This window comes from Corvus hawaiiensis, chromosome 5 (genome assembly GCF_020740725.1).
Source record: "Corvus hawaiiensis isolate bCorHaw1 chromosome 5, bCorHaw1.pri.cur, whole genome shotgun sequence".
NCBI classification, from domain to species: Eukaryota; Metazoa; Chordata; class Aves; order Passeriformes; family Corvidae; genus Corvus; species Corvus hawaiiensis.
Genome location: NC_063217.1, coordinates 35,535,857 through 35,559,611, shown reverse-complemented (window position 1 = coordinate 35,559,611; position 23,755 = coordinate 35,535,857). Strand labels below are relative to the sequence as shown.

General features: G+C 36.6%; 2 protein-coding genes across 23 annotated transcripts in view; one reads left to right on the top strand and one right to left on the bottom strand.

Annotated features, from left to right (window-relative positions):
- Window positions 1-201: 201 nt before the first annotated feature.
- Window positions 202-23,656, bottom strand: LOC125326643 (collagen alpha-1(I) chain-like). Its single transcript, XM_048305103.1, has 4 exons — window positions 23,440-23,656; window positions 22,779-23,304; window positions 4,981-5,059; window positions 202-1,814 (listed from the first exon to the last, which is right to left on the bottom strand). Exons 1-4 carry the CDS (start codon window positions 23,654-23,656, stop codon window positions 1,794-1,796), a joined length of 843 nt encoding a protein of 280 aa, XP_048161060.1. The 3' UTR covers window positions 202-1,793.
- TENM3 (teneurin transmembrane protein 3) overlaps window positions 23,445-23,755 on the top strand; it is a 1,328,112-nt gene continuing 1,327,801 nt past the window's right edge. For 18 of the 22 annotated variants that reach the window (XM_048302939.1, XM_048302936.1, XM_048302938.1 and 15 more), the window contains exon 1: window positions 23,445-23,755. The gene's annotated coding sequence lies outside the window, so the exon portion shown is untranslated. The other 4 variants (XM_048302964.1, XM_048302957.1, XM_048302955.1 and 1 more) reach the window with 1 other exon arrangement.

Here is a 23,755-nt window from a genome sequence, read left to right as displayed (position 1 = left end):
TTTTGAATCATCTGGGTTTTAACAGTCTTTTGCTTATTACTGCTCCTTAAGTTACTGATATTGTTTCCTAATTTTAAAACTAGTTTAACCTAATCACTTGTGAATGGCAGTGGCTGGAGAATTTGAGAACAGAATAATTTTTCCTTAATGAGCGATCTACTCACAATGAATACAGAACACAGCCAAAAGCAGTACATTAGATAAAATGAAATATATGAAGTGCAGTTTATTAATGATTGATCAAAATTTATTTCAAATCATTGACCTGTATCAGGATATTGTTCTGAACAGTAATTATTTAATACAATATTCAGCCCAAGATTGAAAAATACTGGCATGTTTGTAACTACTGCCATATAGGAAATAACCCATAAAATAAACTGTGACCATAAATAATATGAACATATAAAAAACTTGCCATTTTCCATATTTGTACACATGAAAGATTCTAATAGATTTATTGTAAAAATTATGCTGCATAAAGTGTACACATCATGTAGGGAAATATATTGAAGCTATTTACAGAAATCAGAGTTCGATTTAGGTTACTGTGATTTTCCAAGGAAAATGTCTTCATTTAAATATATATATGAATAGCAGATTGCAAAACTGAATAATTCAGTCAAGAAATAATATCAACAGACAATTTCAGAGCTTACAAAATGTGCTATATTATCAGCTGGCTGATGACTCTTCATGAACTCCATCCACAAAACAGCTTTGTTTTGGAACTTAAATAATTTGTTAAAATAAAATGTTTTTTTATAAAATGACTCTTTATTATATACATATCATGAATAGACCTTTTATAATACAAAATACTTTGAAGAAAACAACCATATTTCAATAATTTTCCAGACAGTAGCAAGGAGATTTACAAATGGGAAAAATAGATGTGTAAAATATTTTGCTTCTCTCTTGAACTTTTCTTGCAAAATTCTAAACAGAAACTTCCTTAAAGTCCTGAAATTCTGAAGTTTCAGATCTAAAAAAGGTTTGAATGAAAATAAGCAAATTCTCACCTTTAACATTTTCCAGAAATCTGAAAACAATATAAACTCCTTGAAAAGTATTGCATACTCAGTCTTTACATTTACATCTTCAATTTGTGCTTACAAAAGAAAAAAAGGGAAGGTAACTATTCTAAAGTGTGATAAAGAAGGAAAAATCCTATGCACTTGACTGAAAAATGAATAATAAGAGCAAGAAAACGTTCCTTCCTAGCCCTTTGCCACATGTGGGCATGCTCAGGGATTTTAGCTGGAGTTGACAAGTCACCATTTACTTTTTCTGTCTCATTTTGAGGCGTCACTTGGGACAGACAGACTTTTTTATTTCCTCAAGGTAGGGCAGACCAGGCTTCAAACAGCTACCCTTGTCAAATGTTAAGCTTGCCAACCCTTGCCTGGCAGCTATAATGTTATGATGGAATCCTAAAATAAATGTTTCATCTTTCTGTATTTATTTAAAACTAGTACTAATTTTAATGTTAATTCAATTTTCAGAGGCTGTCTTAATAGTAAGCAAACTTATTTCATGTTTCTTCCTAAAGTTATTCTTAATTATTTGGTTTGGATCCTTACTCATTTAGAACTAGCAAGTGCAAGTTACATTTGACAGACTGTGTAGGTTTTAGGTTTCTGTATTCATTGTTGATCAATTCCCTCCATTATGAATTTTTTTCCATCTCTTTCTGCAAACATTTCCAGTGTGTTTTCAACAGTCAGAACCATGGCTGAGCTGTTCATCCTCTATGGCTTGTGACTGGTCACTTTAGTTGCAGGGATTTGATCTCATTTCAGAATGACTGAAACCTTTGAAAAAGGAGACAAATGGAAAGAGAATAATTACAAAAAAAAAAAAAAACTAAAGAAAAGGGAGTAATACTAATAAAAAAATCAAACACTCATGTTTACATAGGAATATTTTGCTTTAAGATCATTGTTGTTTATATAGGCAACACAAAGATCACTGGCACCATAGGGTCAGAGAAAGCACAGTTAAGATGCTGGACAAGTATAATTTTATATTTTTCCTACTCTCATACTTTCCCCTAGGCCCTGTGAGAAACTAGACTAAGTGGACTAGTGAAATTAGACTAAGTGGAGTTGTGCTTTCACATTACAAATATTTTGATGTTGCGTTTCTACCACTACCCATTCCCAACTCTTTGTGTGAGGCAACACCTATGAGATATCTAAGTATTCCTGCATAGAAAGTAATAAGTGAACACAGTAAAACTGAAAAACTGTTAAAAATGGATAATTAACACCATTCAGCAAATTTTTCTATGATTTAAAACAGTTTTATCTCCTTCTTTGAATTCAAATTATTGAAGTACAAATTAAATAAAGCCGTAATGTTGACAGGCTGATTGGAGATGAGAACTAGCCATGGAAGAAATGGAAATTATACCTCTTTCAAATTGTTAAAGATATTAATCTAATAAGCTAAAACCCAGAATTTTCATATTTCAAGGAGTTTTATCTTTTTTTTAAGAAAAAATGTTTGTTATTATCCTCTGGGTGGTATTTCTGTAACTTTTGTTTTGATATTAAGGTTATTAAACTTGCCTCTTCTATTCTCATTACCAGAATATTTTATGGGTAAATCCACTTAAGGAACCTATTGTGCTTTCTGATCAAAGTGGAAAATGAAGCCAGGTTATAATAAGCAATTTAATTTTTAATGAGCTGATTGAGACCCAAGGTCATAACAAAGGGCACAAACCAACCAAACAGAAAACCCCAACCAACAATAAAATTTCCAGCACAGAACACTAATGATAGCACACAACACATGACCTGGGCAAAATAATATTTGGCAGACTACATCTAAGAACTATCCCAGTTGTATTTTTTATTTTCTTTCAGAACTCTGACTAAGTCTAAGTAAGGTGTAGCATATTGAATAATACAGAAGCACATAAAAATGCATGAGACTTGTTTTCTGAAAAGAACTTAGCAAGGGTGTTTATTGAATGTAAATTTCCCAAGCTCAAGTTTAAATGCTACAGCTACAAGCTGAACATTTAACCCTCTAATATCTTTTATAGCACCTTAGAAGGTAGTTAACTGTTGTTTTGGAGTACAATTCTGCCAGAATGCTGCATGTAACTTCCACTGATGTTCTTGGGATTTGGCCTTTCAGTCTTCAGAAATAATAAATCATAGATAAGGAGAATCTTTACCCACACATGGTGTCCTTGCTTTCTTTGCAGCTTGTAGATTAAGTAATGAAATTCTATTATTTTTGAATACAGCCTTGTTTAAGATTTTGCTTGGCATATTTTTTGATTTTTACTGGTGGACTTTCTTACAGCTTTCTCTAGCAGTAGAAATATTTATGCAACTAAGCCCTCTAGTAAGCACTTTATGTCCAAGACACACATCATTTTACCCTGACAAAACTGCTCTATGTATTGCAAGTAATGTCCTTATGAAACACACTCTGTCTCATTAAAGGAATATAAAATTTAAAATTAAATTAGATATACCTTAACACCTAGCAGACTATAAGCAATAGAGAAGATGCTAATGAGTTCTGCAGGTTCTACAGGTAGTCCATTGATCAAGTCCAGCCCACAGGATGCTTTCATCTGCTTTACTAGCTTTTCTCTAGGGAAGAGAAGCAACTGTTTGAGCAGCTAATTGCTGCTGGCACAGCCAAGCACTTCATCATGGTACTGTCACTGCCTCTACTCTCCTAGTGGGAAGGTAGAGGAAAGAAGCAAAGAGGGGAGAAAAAACTGCCCCCATTGAAAGAGAAGGAGAAAAAGTACTACTGCAGAGTTCTAAAATAATTCTTTCTATATGGCAGTAGCATGAAACTGAGAAAGAGGCACAAGCCCGTGTTGGTATCACCTGGCAGAGCCATGAACTGCAACTTTCATAAAAGTCAAAGAGCCTAAAGGATGAAGTTCAGCTCCTGTGGCTGTTGCAGCGACAGTGACACTGCTTAGAAAGTTTACTCACTTCCTCAAAACAGTTTTTCTTAGTAAATTGTCCCTCCCTTCCTTTCTCTCCATTACTAAAAGCATACACCAACTCAGTTCAACCAAGAGCTGGACAGTAGAATAAATGTAAGAATTGGCTGTTTGGTAAAGTATTACTGAAAAAGTATCTAATCCTTCTTCAGGTTAAGGTTGGAGGAGGAGAGGTGGACAACAGTCCTAAGTGATTAAAAGGCTTACTATGGACCACAGAACACAATTTGAGAGCCACTAACTTATGTGGTCATATATCAGTTATTTAAATACAGACTAATACAAAAAACATTAAAATGAATGTCATACTATGTACCTTTTCTATATTATATTACCCATTTCAGGTGTGTTGCAGAAGTGAAATCTCACTTGTTAACTACACAGGAGCAAGGCATGGCCTTATCTCTCCTGGTAATAAGAACAGCTTGTCATAACAAGTGTATACTCTGAAATTCATCAAAGGATGTTCTGCTATTTTTTGCCTGGTGTTTTCCCTCACATTTTCTTTAAAAAAACTTCCTGGTCAGTGCCTCTGAGATTTTGTCTACATAATTTATTACTTCTGATAAAAATGAGGAAGAAGAAGAGGAGAAGAAAAAAAGAAGGAGGAGAAGAAGAAGGAAAAAAAAGAGGAAGAGAAAAGGCAAGAAGAGGGAAGAGAGATTGATTCTCAGTGAGGATGTTTCATTTGCAGAAAGAATCTAAAAGAATGAGGAGGGGGAATGGAAATGATAAAGAATATAGGGAGTCAGTTAAGAGAAGAATGAGAACTCAGTGTCTGGAGATAGTACCAAGTTAACCTAAGTGTTTGATTTCTTGTTTCAATAGAAAGGCTGTTGTAAAAAAGGTGATAGGATATAATTTTAAATATGGTGTACATATATATATTATCCATTACTTGCACAGTGCAAGTTTCTTTCCTGTATTTTATCTATATATTATTACCATAGTGTGTTACTCTACTGCACTTGGAAGGGACATCATCAGTAACTCACCAGCAAGAGAGTAACAGGATTTGAAGGCTGCTTCGATCGTCTTCTGAAGGTGCACAGATATGGACACATTGCTTCACACCTTTTTGGGGAAAATGATAGAGACCTGATAACACCGATATAAAACATAAATGCATTTGTACTTGCCAAACTGATCTTAGGAAAGCTTTACAATAGCTTTCCACTTGCTTTAAAAAAAACTGTAAGAAAATAATTATTAATCACTTAGTTTTGAACTGTTTAATATATCATTTAACATATATGGATGATACATATTTTTATTTAAGCTGTGCCATATATACACTGATTATCTTGTTTGATTGTTTCATTCTGAATAAAAATTACATTTTGCTTTATTTTTGTAGACTTCAAAAGATGAACTGTTTTTTTTTTTAGATAGTTGTGGTAAAAAAACCAGACTATTTCCTCAATCTAAAACTATAAAAACGAATACACTGCTTGGTGTTATTTTCCCCTTCAATTCCTCTAACTTATCCTGAGCTCTTGTCAATTTTCAGAAACTATACCTCTGTCTTCAAGTGTTCTTGTGGATTTTGGATTGTCAGCTGAAAGCACAAACAAAAATCCAGCAGTTGCAGGTAATAGGATTTGATAGTAGCATAAATTGCATATAGGACATATGCCCAAGACCGCATTGGTCATGATGGAAGTAGGTGTCCATTAACAGAGAATGTAGTGACAAAATGGTAAAAACACACTTTAAATTAACATAAAAACAACATAACTCCTGAAAGCACTCTGGAATAACATTGAATCTAGAGAAATCAATACCATTTACTAGAGAAAAGAAGCTCAAAACCCAATCTGTATTTGTCAATATCAACTTACTCAATGCAGTTTCTGTACCTGTAGTATATATTTCTTGCTTAGGTAAGAGAATGACAGAACACGTATCTTTGCACCTGTTACAGAATGTAACCTCAACAAACTTAATACCATACTTTGGCAGCAGAAGTTTAGAGTAAAAATATCCTTAGTCACAGTTCTGAGAATGACAGAAATTTGTCATAGACTGAAATTTGTAGTTTCCTGTGCTCAAAATGCCAAGACGGCTTGTCAAATTTTTCAATCAAAAGTGTTCTTTCTTTTACAAAGTCTTGACATTGAACCAGTACACTCAGTGACTTTGTACAATACAGGTCTGGAAAAGACATGGTGGCAAATTACATTTGAAAAAGCAACACAGACACCACAAGTTCTCACATTATCTGAAAGCAGGAGGCAATTTCACAGCAATTCAAAGACACCAGCAATATCTATTACAAATAATCACTATGCAAACTGTGATAATTATTGCGGCATTTCTCTTCTTCAATGTTAGGAAAATACCTAAAATGATGTACTCAATTTCTGTTTTGTGCAATCTGTCTTCCGAAAATTTGCACGTAAAGTTATTAAGAGAGTAGCACTACATACATGATCCTTTTCAAATAGTATCAGTTCAAATTACTGTCTTTCCTTGCTGACCATTGACATAACTAAACATTTTGACAATGTGAATTATAGGGGACTCTTGAAGCTTTTGCAGACCCATGAATGCCCTACAAATTTTATTTCTGACATACCTAAGTCTCAGTAATAAGATGGTGGTAAGATAGGTAGAAAATGGAAAGATATCTTTAATATCATAAATAGTTTCCATACTCTTTTCCACCTCCTCTCTGGTGTGCAGTTGGAAGCACTTTGTGCCACTGGCAGAGCTATATTTATTCAGTTTCTTACTGATGCAAGTTGTTCAGTCTGCAGGCACGTATGGCTGATTTCATCATTAGGGAGCTTCTTTTTGCTGATGACTGTGAATTGGTAGCTCACTCAATCTATAACATTCAATTTACTATTGATGACTTTCCTTGGGCACGCTATCCCTTTACTTTTTCTGTGAAGGTAAGACAACGGACGCACCAAACCAACCAACACAGTGACACAAGCACATGCTCTCGCATGTTTGCACTTAACAACATTTTCTCAAGCCTATGGCATGCTTTTCCAGTTTGACATCATTCAGATGGAAACACATTGTGAAAATGCTGCCACATTGCATAAATCCTAATTTGAAATATTAGAATATTAACCATATAGATTCAGTGCCAGCCCCCAGACATGCACTGAGCACTTACTCTCAGAACACTGCAGTGTGCTCATGAGACATAGTTCATTCTCCCTATAGGGGAAATTCAGTTGCATAGGCAATGCTTCTACTATACCTAGAAAACTGAATGACTACATCCTCCAAACAGCACAATCCTTAAATAACAGCAAATATTCAAACTCATGTCCTGATTCCAAAAACTTGGCTATAACAATGATTAGACAATATGGCCCAACTCACAGATAGTTCTGATTATCTTTTGATGCCTTCTTCCAAGATAGTCAAGGAACACTGCACTATCCGTTGCAACACGATACACGTATACTATGCAAATCTGAGCACAAGGCAGTTTACAGAGTAGCAGATTCAGTATTTGTGTCTAATTCTGATTAACTTATGATGTCTTTCTGAAGTTTCATAATTATATTTTGCACCACAATGCCACAGCCTTCCGCGTTCCTCAAATGGAGCGCTTTTCTGTGCTCACTGGGCTGACCAGAGCAAGAGAAGATATTGGAGGGCTTTCAGCTAGTCTTGTCTAAAGACCAGTAGTCCTTCCAAAGGAAAACAGCTGCATAGAAGTTTGGATTGTCCTCCTCTCTTTGGCTACAATATATTTCCTGTGACATCAATGTGACTTACAGACTGAGTAGTGGTGTTTCTTTTGGAACAGCTGGGATAGCCCAAGGGCTCCTAGTGACCATCAACCAAATGCCCAATCATGTGTGAAAGAAGCTTCAAGTCATACAAAACACAACAAAACGTTCAGTACTTTTCTTGCAGATTTTCTCTTTCCACAGATCAACCCCTAAGTAATAAACCTTTCTGCTAAAGACAACAGAGCTAATGAGCTTTGCTATACTGTAAGTCCATCAGCTAGGCATAACTTCCTCCTGGTATTAGTGGCTACAAAGCAAGAAGGACCACTATAATCTTTTAAAAGGTTAAAGATTCCATTTCCTCTGGATTAACCTGGCTAAAATCCACACACATTCTTCTGAGGCATGTGACAAAACTTCTATAGTCTCAATGAATGAAGTCACTGTTTTCTAATTCAACCACTGATACCTCCTGACAAATCATTTTTATTCAAGTTTATTTCCTAACTATTTTCTGAGTGATACAAGAATATTGATGCTTAATGGCAGTCCTTTTTTTTTTTTTAAGTTCCCTTTTATTGTATGAATTTTTGCATCAACTTAGTGACTGACTGAAAACCTAAATTTTTCTTTCAAGCAATCAAAGTTTGTGTGTCAGTACTTTTAATTATAATTTGACCATTTTTTTGAGTGGAATTAGGCCACTTAAGAAAGCGCTATTCCTTTATATGGAAATTTCAGGTGCCTGAAAATTCCTGAACACAAAGACACAAGCACACTGAGATTCTGAACATTACTATTGCTACATTTAGTATTTTCTATCTCACCCATGCCTATTTATTCAGACTTTCAGATCCAATACTTGCTGCATATTTCTTAAGAGTCATCATATTGTCTTTGAATACTGTTTTGCAGTACTGTTTTACACTACATTCAATACAATACAATAAGCGCAGAATTTATATCTTTTACAGTTTTCAGATGTAAGAGACTGGAGTTTGCACTTCACAAATAGTCAATGCAAGCAGCTGAGGAGCGTGTAAGGAGCAGGGCTTCACTCTGCAGAACTGAAACATTATTCATGCAAAACCATGCAGGAAACCAACAGAAAATCCAGAAACAGAATTCTTAGCTGTTAGTTTCATATCAGGAACAAAGCCATTCCATCCCAAAAGTTAGGGTTTTTGTCCTCTTTAGCTTTATTGAAGACAGCTTCCTTGCATTGGAACATGCAATACCCACTTCTTTCTGGAGGACTCTCAGCCAGATTCTCTGAGGATTTTTGAAATTTAATTTAAACTAATGACTGACTAAATCTCTGTGAAGCTCTCTTTTTAGAGGGTAAGAAGGTGTATGTGAGAAAAGAAAATTCAGGTTCAATAAGTAGTGTTTGGGAATGTTCTACTGCTGCCTACAGACATTCAGAGAAAAATGTCTTTCCGATTCTTTGATGTTTTCCAGCAAGGAAAAAAGGAAATTAAATTGTCAGTGCAAGGGAGTTTTCAAGCAGAGACTTGACACTTAGGGGAAAAAAAAGCCAGCATACCAATGCCACCACATTAAAAGAAAGCATTAAAAAAATCCTATTAAAACAGAAAACTAGAATCTAATAAAGTCTTTCTTATAATCTGCAGAGTGATGACATCAGAAAGCAGACAAACAGTGAAAGAAACATGTTCCTTCACATTGCTTTGCAAACATCTAAACTGAACAGGAAATCAGTCAATAAATATTTGACTCAAAAGTTATTTGCTTCTACACATATATAGTAAGTGCTTCATCTTGATAACCTTTTGAATCTAAGCATGATTGTATATTTTTTCTATATTTTTTTCTTCCAATGTTACTGTATAAACCCTTCAATGTTCTGTATGGGCTCCAAAATTTAAACCATAAAAATGTCTTTTTTCATTTTTCCTTCTGCTTTAATCAAATACTTTAAAAGAATATTTTTTCTTTTAGTCCTTAAGAAAAAAACAATGGTTCACCAAAAACAGAATTGAAAAAATACAGTATTATTTAAATGTTAATAAAAAATGTTTTCCTAATGACTTCACATGCAGATCTGTAGCTCCACCTACAGGAGGAGTAAAAAGCAGAGAAGTAAGTACTGGTTTTATATCAACATTTTTTCTCCTTAATACGTGATAGATTGTGTAATGTTCCTGTTCTGTGAAAAAAGAAAGAAATACTCTGAAAAACATAAATTTCAGTTGGAAGATAAAGAACTCTTTCCCAGAAATCCTGAGTATGATTTCTAAATTATTAAATGTTCTTAAGGTTCTAAATGTTCTTAATGACTCGATTCTTTGATATTTTTGTAACTGCTGCAAAATTGGATCTAAAATTTTATTTAAAAGTAAATTAAAAAGGTTTTAGTCAATAGCACTTTATCTATTGATTTTGATTTTTTTGTATGACTTTGCCCTTTAGCCACTTTTAAAATGGAAAATGTAGTATGTTAAATATATACACTTGTTTTGACATAAAGATAAATTATCTTATTTCTGTAATCTATCTCAGCCTTGGACAGACACAGGGAAATTCCTGGGAGGCAGACACTGGGTCTTTGAGGCAACATGCAACGTTCTGAGAGTCAGAACACAAATAACCTTGATATGAGAAACAGTAATGGTCTCTGCCAATTTGTTAAATTGCATCTCTTTTCAACTCACATAACTTCATTGGCCTGGGTTAAGCTTGAAGTGGCTCTTCCCTCAAATTCTCATTTCTTTAGCACACTCAGGCAGCTAGTGACAGCTTTGTCTCTTTATAAAAAACACAGAGCTGGGTATCAATATATAGATTTAATATGAACCTCTTTTTTTAGTATCTTGGAGGTGTTAAAAATGTATTTTGAGTTGGTAAATAGACAGGATCAATCAACATGTGACAGGTTTTGAAAGGATTCACACTTCTGTATTATCTTCTTGAAAAAAACAAAAGGAAGAGTAAAGAAAAAAAGCGTATGAGATAAGAGGAAAAGCAGTTAGTTGAAAGATCAGTGTGCAGGACAATGACCAACTACTACTGAATGTAGTAGCTTGAAACTGATTATCTAATTTAAATCAGGTAACGATTTAAAAAAAATAAGTGAGATTGTTTCATTATACTCTGCATGCTCATTGACAATAGTACATTGTTTTCAGTATTTGTTTTTTAATATATTTAAGAATTAGCTTAACAATGTGCAATACAGTACTCAGCACTGCAATTCTCCCATTGTCTCAGAGCACATCTAAGCTTTTCAATTTTAATTTTTTGTTCCTCTTGCTCATGACAGATTTTTTCAGACTTCAACACAGTGGAAAGGTGGAAAGGACAGAAGGGGATAAAAATCAATTAACTTACTGAAATAAAATAATCAACTTAGTACCAAGCAGCAAGGGATTTCTTATACAGCTATGGCATTACCAGTACCCGAGTGAGGAACCTCTAAGCTACCTGTTGCTACTCTGCCAAAACAGTGATTGTATTAAAGATGTATCCCAGATGCTTCACGCTCCATGGATGCAAAGCAGTCATATGGAACAGCGTAGAGCAACCAGGACAGACACATGAAATGAGATCTCTCAGAGTTTACATGTAAATTCCTGATCTGGTAATAGCACTAGCTGTAGAAAAACTACAGCCATTGTAATTAGTCCTAAATCTGAACCAGCTCTTTTATTTCCATTACGACCATGATTTCTTTATAATATTTCTCATTGCACTGTATATAGGAATTACCACAGAGCCTGATCTGTAGAACAATGCAAATCAACAGAAGTACCAGGATACCAAAACCTTTGACTAGTTGATCTCAACAACTGGTATAAACATTCATAGGGGAAAAGTCTAACAGTGTTGTGGGTGTCATGCACATGACACTTCTGCAATTTCAATATTACGTGTTTGTCTGGTGGCTTTTGCAGTGACACTGGAAAATGTAATTTGGATTTAGAGACCTGAAATATTTGTTTCCATGTTAACACACTTTTATCCAATATGACTGTTTCCAGTGGCAATACAATAGCATTGGATCCAGCCAAAAGCTTAGGTACATCTTAATTAATTTTCTGCAGTCATTTGAAGTTCTTTGCAAGAAGAAAAAAAATCTAAGAATTGCAAGAAATATAAATATACACATACATAAACATTTCTAGATATGTGAAAATATAAACATATATTTTAAAAGACCTTAAATATGCCTCATAGAAATATCTTACTATATGAGTACAATCATTCCAGCAGAAAAATGCTAGTATATAGCTCGAACATCTAATTTGTATAAACAAGTTTTGAATGACAAAAGGCAGTACAATTAATTTGTGCACAAATAATATAAATAAATACTGCCATTTTCTTGCACTTTTCTGTGAACACAGGAAATTATTACCTTGGTCTAAAATTATACATTTGAAGCAATTTACTAATTCAATTTAGTATATTCTATTTTATACTTTATGTTCCTAGATTTTAAAGAATATATCAGGTCCCAACAGTTTTTGAGGTCCACAAGGCATAATCATTAAGCATAATATCAACTATATTGATATTTTCTAAAACTAATTACTAGCAGAATTTCCGCTTTCCTCTAAACTGTACTAAAATGTTCTTTAAGCCCTATTTTTCTGTGTATCAAGCACTGTCCTACAGATGGAGAACAGCTCAATGAAAAAATACATGCACAGGACTATGAAGAGAATGATGAAGAGGAGATGAAACAGAAATTATGTCTATCCCACAAGTAAGGATAAGACATGATATTACTGACTTACGAATGTCATTCCCTTCAAACAGACTTCCCTTTGCCATTGAAATAGCAAATATCACACAAGGTTTTTATGCTACAGGCAGATTATATCCTTTTTTCCAAAAAAGCTCTAAAGTGTCAGTCCACATGATCTATGGACAAATGTGGAAGGATGAGATTTGCACATGATCTCTTAAGGTATGTCACAAATTTTAACATAATGATTCTATATTGAAAATACTACTTTCCTAACGCAACTACAGATTAATTTACCACAATATTACTCTTCTTTCTATAGAAAATTCCAAAGTGGAGCTGAATTAACAAAGTGAGTGGAATTTGAAACAAAAATTCATCTGATGTCTCCTGGAAAAGTCTTATTAAGAAGGATGTTTGCCAGCCAGATAGCTCTCCCTCCCTCAATCTAAGGTAAGTCTAGAAAGTTATTGAATTTTTGTTAAGAATACTTAAGTACTATAAATCAATGAATAAATATACTGATCCATATGTTATAAGCCATAAATATACTATTTTCCTCCGTCATTGACAGATACAATCTTTCTTTTGTATAATTCAATCCTTCTTCTGTAGAAAGGAGCATAATTTCTGGCAGGTTAAAATGTAAAATGTAAATTAGGAGGACTCCACAGCAGACCATGAAAAAACATATAACTAAAGACATAATTCTTGAAAGTGTAAATAAAGGACAAAGGAAAGTTAAGAAAGGACTGGAGGTATGGCTGGATTTTAAAATACAATACGGCAAAAAAACAAGTAAAGACTTTATTTTGTCACTTTTCTCCAGAGGATGGAATAAGTAATGTACAAATCTTCTGAACATTAGAAGGAAGAAAATACTGGAACAAACAGATAAATTGTACCTCATTAGGCCTAGGTACAGTTATTCACGAATTCTGCTGGAGCCTTGGAGTCATCTGGCTGAACTGTGAGCTCTAATACAGCAGTTAAGAGAAAATGAAAAAGGCTGCAGGGTAGCAAATCTACTTATCCTAGGCTAGCTATGACCCCAAAATCATGAATAACAGCAGTCAAAAATGATTGCTTTTTTAAAAGGGTATGATATAGGAAAATATTAAAAACCAATTACTAATTTCTGCCTAATTTATACACTGAAAGTGCAACAGGAATATCTTCTACTAAGGAGGGATAAAATATATATTTTAACATTATATAATGTAAAAATTAGATAAAAATATAATCATAATTTTTTGTTTTCAAAAGTTTTCGACAGTAAAACCTGGGACTGCTCATGAGAGAAGAGGAAGAGTTTTGTCATTGATTAAGCCATGGTTAATTGGAAAGAGACAAAGCACAGAAATTTAGCTATCCTGATGGGAGTAAGAAAGAAATACAAATGAGGCAAAGCAAACCATGATTTTACACGTGGCTATTGGGCATCCTTGGCTGTTCATTAGTGAGAGTGAGGTATCAGCAGAATAAATAACATCCTTTATGGGGAACTTACTTTGCAACTACCCAGTATATTTCTTGCTGACAGAAAATGAGAGTGAAAAAAAATCTTATGGGGATGATCTGATCTAATATTGTATATTTTACTTTCACATTATTCAAAGGGAAATTATAATTGTCTAATACAAGTCCTTGCTCTAAAATTTAAAAATGTAATAACTACCTCTCAGTTTAAACCTTTAAAATATCTATAAAATAATTTAGTATCCATTCTAATGCAATGTTAGAATATTTAGTATCTATTTTAATTTAATATTAGACTATATGGACATAACTGTGACCAGTTTTATACATGTGTAAGGTTTAGAATCTTCTAAAATCTTGAAAAAATAGTTAAGGGAACATTAGAAGGTGAAAAGGGAGCATGAGGAGAAAACAGTAGTGTTAGATACATCAGTAAAAGAAAAGTGTCTTACACGCAAATTTGTTGCTAAATAATGTGAGTTAGCATGTTGTTCCACAAACTTGACTCATACAGACTTATTTTAAAACAATTAAAATTGTATATTTAAAAATCACATGGAACAGAGATTCAAGGACAGAAAGAATCAGACGTATCATAGGCCCTTGTATTTGCCTCAGACTTAGATTTAAATGTTTTATTTAGTTAAAGCATAGTCTACATCTAATTAAAAGACAGATCCATTGTTTCTTTGAGTACCTGAAGGGGTGCAGAATTTATCATTGTTTCTCGGAGTTTGTTCTATAGTTGATCTCATAATGAAAAATACATACTATGTTAACACTTTAAGGAGTTTTAGTGGCAATCTTCAGAAAGGCTATGAAGTATTTCCCGACTGGAAAGAAAATCAGACATATTCTCCAGTATCCAAGCACTTAGGGCTCTTTTCTATGAATTTTATACTTTTTGGCTTCATTTTATTCTGTGGGCATAAAGAGGTGATACAATATTCTTTTATCATTTTTATCTATACTATACATATGAACAATTTAATCTCTATTCTCCTAACAACTACTTACTTCTACATATAACAAATAGAGCAAAATCCTTTTAAATGCAATGTGGTGTTGTGTGTATGTGTGATAGTGACTTATCTGTTTTATGACCTTTTAATTATTTTGAGAATAAATATTTTCAAGACTACAATCCCAATTTTGAAAGTATTGCTTATGTATCTAATTTCTAAGCCTACAACTACTGAGGCAGATGTACAAAAGCACTTACTTTTATCAGACAAACTTTAACATTCTCAAAGAAAGAATTCACATTTGTTTGACAAGACTTTATCTTCCAAAAACCTTCTGCTTTGAATTCTAGCAGTAGTGCTCTGCACTCAAAGCTTTTGAACTGTTATGTATAGAAACCCACCTCACCATTCTATTAACTTCTCTTTTACAACATGGATCACGTTGCTTGGGCTTCCTCTTTTTTTGTTTTTTTTTTAAGCTTTAATATTACATTTTCTGTTTCCAGGAGTTTCTGGAGTATTCCAAGATTCCCCTAAAATGAATACCGTATATGTCTACTTCTGAATTCAGTTCATCTGAATCAGCTGCTTTCAAATATTCATCATAAAAATACTGCTTAATGCTTTCCTTAGAAACTAATTGCTTGGAAAATACTTCACCATCATTATGAAGTACAAGTGCACTCTCCTACATCTTTCCAGAAACAGAAATGAAATAGATATTGAACACTTTCTTTTTTTCTGTCACTACTAGCAATTCAGATTTCTTAAAATTTTAATGGTGTCATTTATATATATATAAGGAGATACGCTTTTTCGTCTTGCCTAATATAATGCAATATATATATTATGTCCTTAGCTAAGCCAGAGATTGTTCCTTGGTCTCACTTCCATTGTACTTCACAGCTTCTAGTTCATATGAAATTATATTTTCCTGCCTACATTTTACATTGTGATATTACATACGTTTTTTTTTCTAACTGGTGTCCTTGTATTGTCATCCAACAAAGTTGGGGTTTTAGAAGTTGCTTTTCTCAGTCATGGTACAGTGGCCATTTGGCAGGCTACTAAGCTTCCTCTTCTTTATTTTCCCTTTCAGTCACAACCTCATATCAAACTTACACATTAATCTCCAAAGAACATAATTCAGAACATGTTTAACTTTGAGAAATTAACCTCTTTCAGAAATCAGTTCTCCACATTAATGTTAAGGACCTTCCACTCTATTTACCAACAGAAAGTACAAGCAACTTAAAAGCACTGGTCCAATGGTAACTGTACACTCTCATGACAATGATTCATTCATCTTCATCTAGCCCAATAAAGTCCAAAGATATGAAATGAGTGCATATAGGGTATCTAGTTATACATCTCCTAAATTTATTTCCCAAATAGCAATTCCATTTTCCTTAAGGAAGAAAGAAGAGAATTTTTTAAAAAATTAAAGAAATAATATCTTTTAGATTTAGAAGATAAATATTCTAACCATCTTTTTCCCCCCCACAGCTATAAACAAGCTGTCTATATATCAAATTTCAGTTAAAGAAAATGAGCATGTGCAGAAATATTTGAAGACTAGGCAGCCCATGACCAAGGAAGGCATTACTAGAATTTCAAAAAGAAAGGGGTTTTGAATATCCCCATTAAAATGCTACAGAATATAGTTCTTCTATGTGGCAATCTAGTAACTTCATTATATATATGGGTCCTGTGTATATATATAATTCTGCAAACGGTTCATTTTAGCAGCTATTTGTCTGCGCACACTAGGGCAATACAGACCACATGTCTGAAAAATGTATTTGTTTCAGAACCAACAGTGCTGAATACAAAAAAAGTGTGTGGTTTCATCCCTTTATATGAAGCCAATAGATGCAATAATTTCAGAAAACTAACCAAAATAAACTAAAATGAAAATTATAACATCTACTTGAAAAGTGGTAGAAACCCAAACATTTTCTTTTCTATTTATAAATGTCAAATATCTATCATTGTATCAAAATTCCAGCTGTGAAATGTATTACTTCAGACAAGTAATTTTAATATTTAAGTTCTCTTTCAGACACCTCTGTTAGAGATGAGCTTTCATCTTTAAATTTTGCTTGTTAACATAAGTCCTCACTATTACAGTGACAGATAGTTTCCATTGCAACTTCTTGATTTCGTAAATTCATAATCCTTTGAAGCCTTGGTGATGACTTTTTTAAGACAGGTTTTTTTTCTAAAGTGGGTGTAGTTTTGTAAGGCACTCAGTAGGGACATTGCAATTCCAGTATGAGTTGTAGAAGAGGTTCCAAAACTATGTAAGAGCAGACAGACTGGACCAAATCAAACACATCTCTTACTCAACGGCCCTCCTTGTCAAAAAGCTGTTGGCCATGTAAGGTGAAGTCTAAGCTTAGACAAGCATATCCTGGTTATTTGCTTGAAAACTCAACATCTGGCACTACATGGGTAAAAACAGAGCTTGGGTCAAAGGCGTCAGCATTCATATTATATATTTTTTTTTTTTTGAATATATATATTTAAATTGTAACATGTCTTTCACTTTTGATTATTTCCTTATTCCAGAGAATTAGAAAGGTTTTCTTCATGTTTTCTTAGATGTTTCCATCAATTAATCTTCTGAGGCGCCCTGCTTAACAGGGTGTATATTTATATATATAGGGTGTGACCCCTTATATGTCTTTGTCAATGTCACAGACAGTAGGATTGAGGGCACCCTCAGCAAGTTTGCTGACAACACCAAGCTGTGTGGTGCAGCCGACACACTGCGGGGAAGGTCTGCGCTAGGGGGACCTGGACAGGCTCGAGATGTGGAACTTTGCAAACCTCATGAAGTTCAACAAGGCCAAGTGCAAGATTGTGAACGTGGGTGTGGGCAATCCCAAGCATGAATACAGGCTGGGCAGGGAATGGATTGAGAGCAGCCCTGAGGAGAAGGACTTGGGGGTGTGGGTGGACAAGAAGATTGACATGACCCAGCAAATGTTCACTTGCAGCTTAGAAAGCCAAAGGTGTCCTGGGTTGCATCAAAAGCAGCATGGCAAGCAGGGTGAGGGAAGGGATTCTGCCCCTCTGCTCTGCTCTCATGGACCCCACCTGGAATGCTGCATCCAGCTCTCTGGGACCACAACATAAGAAAGACATGGACCTGTTAGAGTGAGTCCAGAGGAGGCCACCAAGATGATTAGAGCAATGGAGCACCTCTCCTACGAGGACAGGCTGAGAGAGTTGAGTTTTGTTCAGCCTGGAGTAGAAAAGGTTCCAGGAAGACCTTATAGCAGCCTTCCAGTATCTGAAGAGGGCCTGCAAGGGAGAGTGATAAGGACTTTTTACAAGGGCATATAGTTTTAGGACAAGAGGGAATGGCTTTAAACAGAAAGAGGGCAGGTTTAGATTAGACTTTAGGAAGAAATTTTTTACTGTGAGGATGGTGAGGAACTGGAACAGTTTATGCATAGAAGTTGTAGCTGCATGGTTCCTGAAAGTGTTCAAGAGCAGGTTGGATGGGGCTTTGAGCAACCTGGTCTAGTGGAAAGTGTCCCTGCCCATGGCAGGGGCAGGGATGGAACTAAATGGTCTTTAAGGTCCATTCCAACCCAAACCACTCCATGATTCTATGATACCTCTATGATACCTCAAACAGGATCAGCAGAACATTTATAATCCAATGCACATCAGTTTCAACTTCAGGACTTCAGACATGTTTTGCAGCAGTAGGCTGCCCATCAACATGCTCATAAACTCAGCAGTTTGGAAGAATTTTGGTTCCAAAAAACCAGCTCAGACCTGGACAGCACTATCCTCTGAGCAATTGCCAGAGGATTATGACAATTATAATATTTTGTTGCAGTGAATGGTACACAAGCATCCTCAAAATATATAAAAAAGTACTCTTTTCAGCTTCCTTTGGGACATACACAAAAATTTACTGGTGCACCTGACACAAATAAGAAGCTCTTCCTGGCTGGTGAAGGACTCTGGTGACACATGGGGCCATACAAGAATGTTTTAAAGTTACAATAATAAAAATGGCCCATGTGATATCCCTATCTTTTATAGAATAGAATCATAGAATGTATCAAGTTAGAAGGGACCTATCAGGATCATCAAGTCCACCTCCCTGCTCCTGGCAGAATTACCTAAAACTAAACCATATGACTTACGAGTGTCATCAAGCTGCTCCTTGAACTCTGGGATGGTTGGTGCTATGACCACTTCCCGGGAAAGCCTGTTCCAGTGATGACCACGGTCTCAGCAAAAAACCTCTTCCTAATGTCCAACCTGAACTTCCCCTGACAGAACTTCATTCCATTTGCTTGTGTCCTATTGCTTGTCAACAGAGAGAGATCAGCACCTGCTTCTCTCCACTGTGCCCCTTTAGGAAGTTGTAGACTGTGATGAGGTCAGAAGTTGAAGGTCTTCATAGTCACCCAAACAGAAACAGGCAATTCCCACTACCAAACGCAGCTCCTCTTTTTTATCTAGAAGCCATTGACCTGACCTGTGGCTATATTTTTCCTTAGAAATCATTTTCCCCTAACCAAACAGGGAAAGCAAAAAGTTGTCAGACCCTGAACTCATTATACAAATGTATTCCTATCACCTCAACTTGAAGGTTTAATTTACAGGGAAGCAAATCATCTTCCAACAAAGCAGCCTTTTCGTAAAAGGCTACATACTTTTTTCCTTTTATCCAGTTGTTATGATGTTCTTTCCCTATTCCATATCTGTTTATTGGCATCCATTTTCTTTAAAATATAAAACATTCTCACACCTCTGATCAGCTTCATATATCCAGCTTTGTTTATATAAACCAGGGAACAGTCCAAAGACTGAATTCTCTACTGTTGGACAGGATAAGGTAAATGCCATGCATTGATTATTGGGTCTGCAAAAGGGAGCATTCCTACCTTTTCTTGGCTTTGAAATGCTCACAGCAGTAAAATACTTTAAATTCTGGCTAGCTGAAAAACCTATTAATTAAATCTTTATAAGACTGTAATAATTAGGTAAAATTTCATAACATATTAAATGTTATCTATCCATTAACGTGCAGTCATGTAGAATTCTTGAGTCTTTGTAACATGCCAGCATGTGATTTTTGACACAATTTTAAATCTCAAACTGCCTGATATATTCTTGCTAGTTTACTCACAGCTTTGCCTGATGTATTTATAAATTGTGATCAAAAGCATTTCAGCCACCTGAAAAGAAATTGAAAAAGGAGTGGAAACCTGCTTGTTCAGATGTGGAAGAAAAATCCATCTTTTTTGTAAAAAGCCTCCTACACAGATAAAATGGCCGAGGGAAAAAAAATGCTTGTTTTGGAGAAACTCCTTACTGACTAGCTGTCTCTCTTGATATTTAACCAGAACTTGCTCAGATGTAACTGATTTGAAAATATTAATATGTACATTTAATTTTCTGCTGAGATCATCAGATGGTTTTCTGAAATACAGCATACTGCATGGGATGTGTATCAGCAGCCACATGCAATGTTAGCAGCTCTTTAAACCCTTGGAAGTACAGTTTAAAGAGTCCAGACGAAAACCAGGCATTATATGAGAAGATAAAGCTATTTTTGAGGTTGTATCAGTGTGTGTGGGTGGCAGTGGGGACTGCTTTTTAAATTTTTTTTTTAGCAGTCTCAGTTTAAAGCCCTTTAAAACTCCAAAATGCCAAGTGTGAGATCACAGGGATTTAAGTGATGAAAGAAGCCAATGAAGGCAAGTAAATAACATGAAATGAAATTTTAGGAAACATAGCTTTGTCTTCCTTTTTCCTTTCTTTGTTTATTCCTATTTTATGCCTGTTTTTTAAACTTTAGTTATTTACTCCTATCCATCTTACATATTTTAAGCTATGTTTCCAGACTACAGAATAATATTCTGCTTGCATAATTCCAGTGAACAATCAATAAATTAAGTAGCCACCAAAACTGATTATTGGCTTGACTTAGTCAAATCGAAGTTCTTTTAAGGTGTATCCAGCAACCTAATTAATTACTTTCAATGGAAGGAGATATAGTGTGCTAGGATAGGATCAATCTTGTTATGGGATTTACATAGTGCTTCCTTTTCTTAGAATCTATATAAAAATGAAAGTCTTGGTTTAGTCATAATGAAATTGCTTTTTAACATCTGTGAAACAGTTGAAATTTCACATAGTGTATTACAGTGTATGTGTCAGACTAAATTTAACCAACATCACTCAGTGTCTTCTCACTGATGCAGACAACTGTCGTTATAGGCCCATCGTTAATAAAATAATATCTTCATTAACCTCCTGTATTTTGAAAATGTAGTAGTTTATTCCAGCCAAAGACACTCTGTGGTCTTCTGAACAAATACTTGCTGAACAGAGAGTTTACAGATTAAAAAAACAGGCAGTCAACTCTTTAAATATTGCTCACTAAACGTTACGTATAGTTGGTGGCATTCTTTCAGGCACGGAGTGCATCCGTCATTTGCATTTCATTGACCTTGAAGCTTACTGGTTAGAGATGAAACTTCACCTATTCAAAGCAACCTGTTTAAAATATTCAAACAGATCTTTTTTAAAGTGCATTTCACATTTTAATTTCCTACTGTTCTTCTTCCATTGAGAAAGCACTGTCTGAGCCCAAAGGGATTTCCACATCTAGCTTTCATGCTTTTTGTTGCTACATGGCAGTGACCGCTAGATTGGCAAATAGAATAATTGCCTTTGAGAGATTTCTTTAAGGATGTTAAGAGCATGAACTTCATTCTTTTTAAGTAGCTTCTTAAATAAATGCTTCAAAACAAAGTCAACTATTGATCCAATTCTTTGAATAAAAAATTCTCCCCATTTGACAATAGGATTTACTACTGAAGACAAAACGTACATTAATCTTTCTAGTTTATTGTCTTCAGTTGACAAAGGTAGAATTACAGAGTTGCAGCACAAAGAAAGATTTGTACTGTCTGTTTGAAATGACAAATCTACATAAATTCATTGACTGACTCAGGATAAAAGCAATCTTTACATCTCTATGTCTTGTCAGCTGAACAGAAATATGGGTATAATTTACGCTTTAATTCCTAGTAATATTATTGAATAACTGTTTATTTTCTAAGCACATTTTTTTATTTCCTTGTTTGTTTATTGTAGTGATGGTTTGGGTTGTTCTTTTTTTTCTCCTCTGGAAGTGAAAAAGAACATCCAGAATGTCTATTTACTGCCCGAGGAGCAGGGTGGCAATTTTAGCCAGCAAAAACCAACCAGGCAGATAGCGCACATACACACACACACACACACACACACACACATATATGCACACACTCTCACCCTCCCCAAACATTTTGAAGAGTTTGGACCAACTTCACAGATTTTACACTTCTCTCGTCTACCACTGGGATATCTAATTTGAACCTTAATTTCTAAAGGGAGAGGGATGGAAGAGAAGGCAAGAATGTCAATATTCTGTCTGTCACGTGTGTGTATAGCAGTATAAAAACAGCCACTGTGGGACAGTAACATTTTTTTCCACTGTCAGCTGCAACGAGATACTGAGCTAGGACAGATACTGCAGGAGTAGTGAAAGGAATCCTTCATGGAATCTTACCTCCCCAGCTTTTAACTCACGTCCCCTTTCCTTACAATAACCACAGCGGTGTACTTGGCCCTAAGGATTGGAGAAGCGAGACCTACTGTGTTGCTTCAGTTGCACGTGGATTTAGGGGACGGGGGAGAAAAAGGGCAACAAAACAGCAAACAAAGGTTCAGCATCTGATAAGACAGAGGCAAATTAAAGCTTGCGCTGCACTGATCACGCACAAGCTTGAGCAAAACGGAAAAGCGCTGTACACGAAATACGCTGCGGCTAGCGAGCCTAGGGTCTCCCTGAAAGCAAGCTCCGTGCAACGTTACCGGAGACACACGTACGTAAACACACATACAGAGGCACTTACACCCCCCGGCTCTGCCAGTATGCGCACACCGCGAGCGCGGCATCCCCTCCTGTGCTCCCGCTCCCGCTGCCGGGAGCACGTTCCCGGCGCCGCCGCTGCCGCACCGCGGCCAAGCCGCTCCCGCCGCACCGCGGCCGCGGGGGCTCCCCACTGGTGAGGGCCGCAAAACAGCGCCGTGGGGGCCCCCGGGTTCCTCGCGGCAGCAGCCCGGTACTTGCCGGCCACCCTCTTCCCCGGCTCCGGTCACCACTCATCCCCTGCCCTGCTGTCCTGTCCCTGAGGTGACCACCGGCAAGGCGGGGATCACCCTCCCGCGCCCGCTGCCCGGTGCGGAGGATCGGGCGTCCGGGAGCACCTCCCGCCCGCTCTCCGCTATCGCCCGGTAGCGGTGCCGCGGCTGCCCCGCTCCCGCCCGCCTCCGCTCCCGCCTCCCCGCGGCGCGCCCGCCCCTCGCCCGGCACCCGGCGCTGCCGCCGGCCGCAGAGCAGCCCGGCCGCGCCGTGCGACGCGCTGGGACCGGGGCTGTCTGCGCGGCGTGAGGGAGGGGAGGGAAGGCCGGGGAGGGGGGAGGGATAGGGGAAGTGAAGGGGAAGGGGGGGTGTGTGGAAGGGGAGGAGGGGAGGAGGGGAGGGAGGGGGGAGAAATCAAATAAATAAATAACCTCCGCACCAATAAGAGAGGCAGCGGCTGCCGAGAAGGCTGGGATCGGATGGGAGAGGTCCTTCTTGGACTCTATTTGTTTGTTTGTGACTGGAGCTGCAAAGTTCAGAGCCAAACGTGTTGCTTTCCGGCGGCGGCGACCGCCCCGCTTCACCTGCTCCGCTGACGGGTGCCTGCTCCAGGCGGCCCCGCCGCTCTGCGGGCCCTCCGCCCGGCATCCTGCCCGCCACTGGGGCCGACGGACGGCAGAGGGGCGCGGGGCTGTGTCTCTCGCCTGCCCGCCTTCCCCTCCGCGCCTGCCGGAGGGCAACGGACAG

Coding starts and splice junctions, on each gene's coding strand:
- LOC125326643 (XM_048305103.1), bottom strand. CDS start 23,656: ATGCCGGGCGGAGGGCCCGCAGAGCGGCGGGGCCGCCTGGAGCAGGCA. Junction 23,305..23,439: donor CCTCTCTTATTGGTGCGGAG/GTTATTTATTTA, acceptor CACGCCGCGCAG/ACAGCCCCGGTCCCAGCGCG. Junction 1,815..4,980: donor ATCCTGTTACTCTCTTGCTG/GTGAGTTACTGA, acceptor CCTTTTTCAAAG/GTTTCAGTCATTCTGAAATG.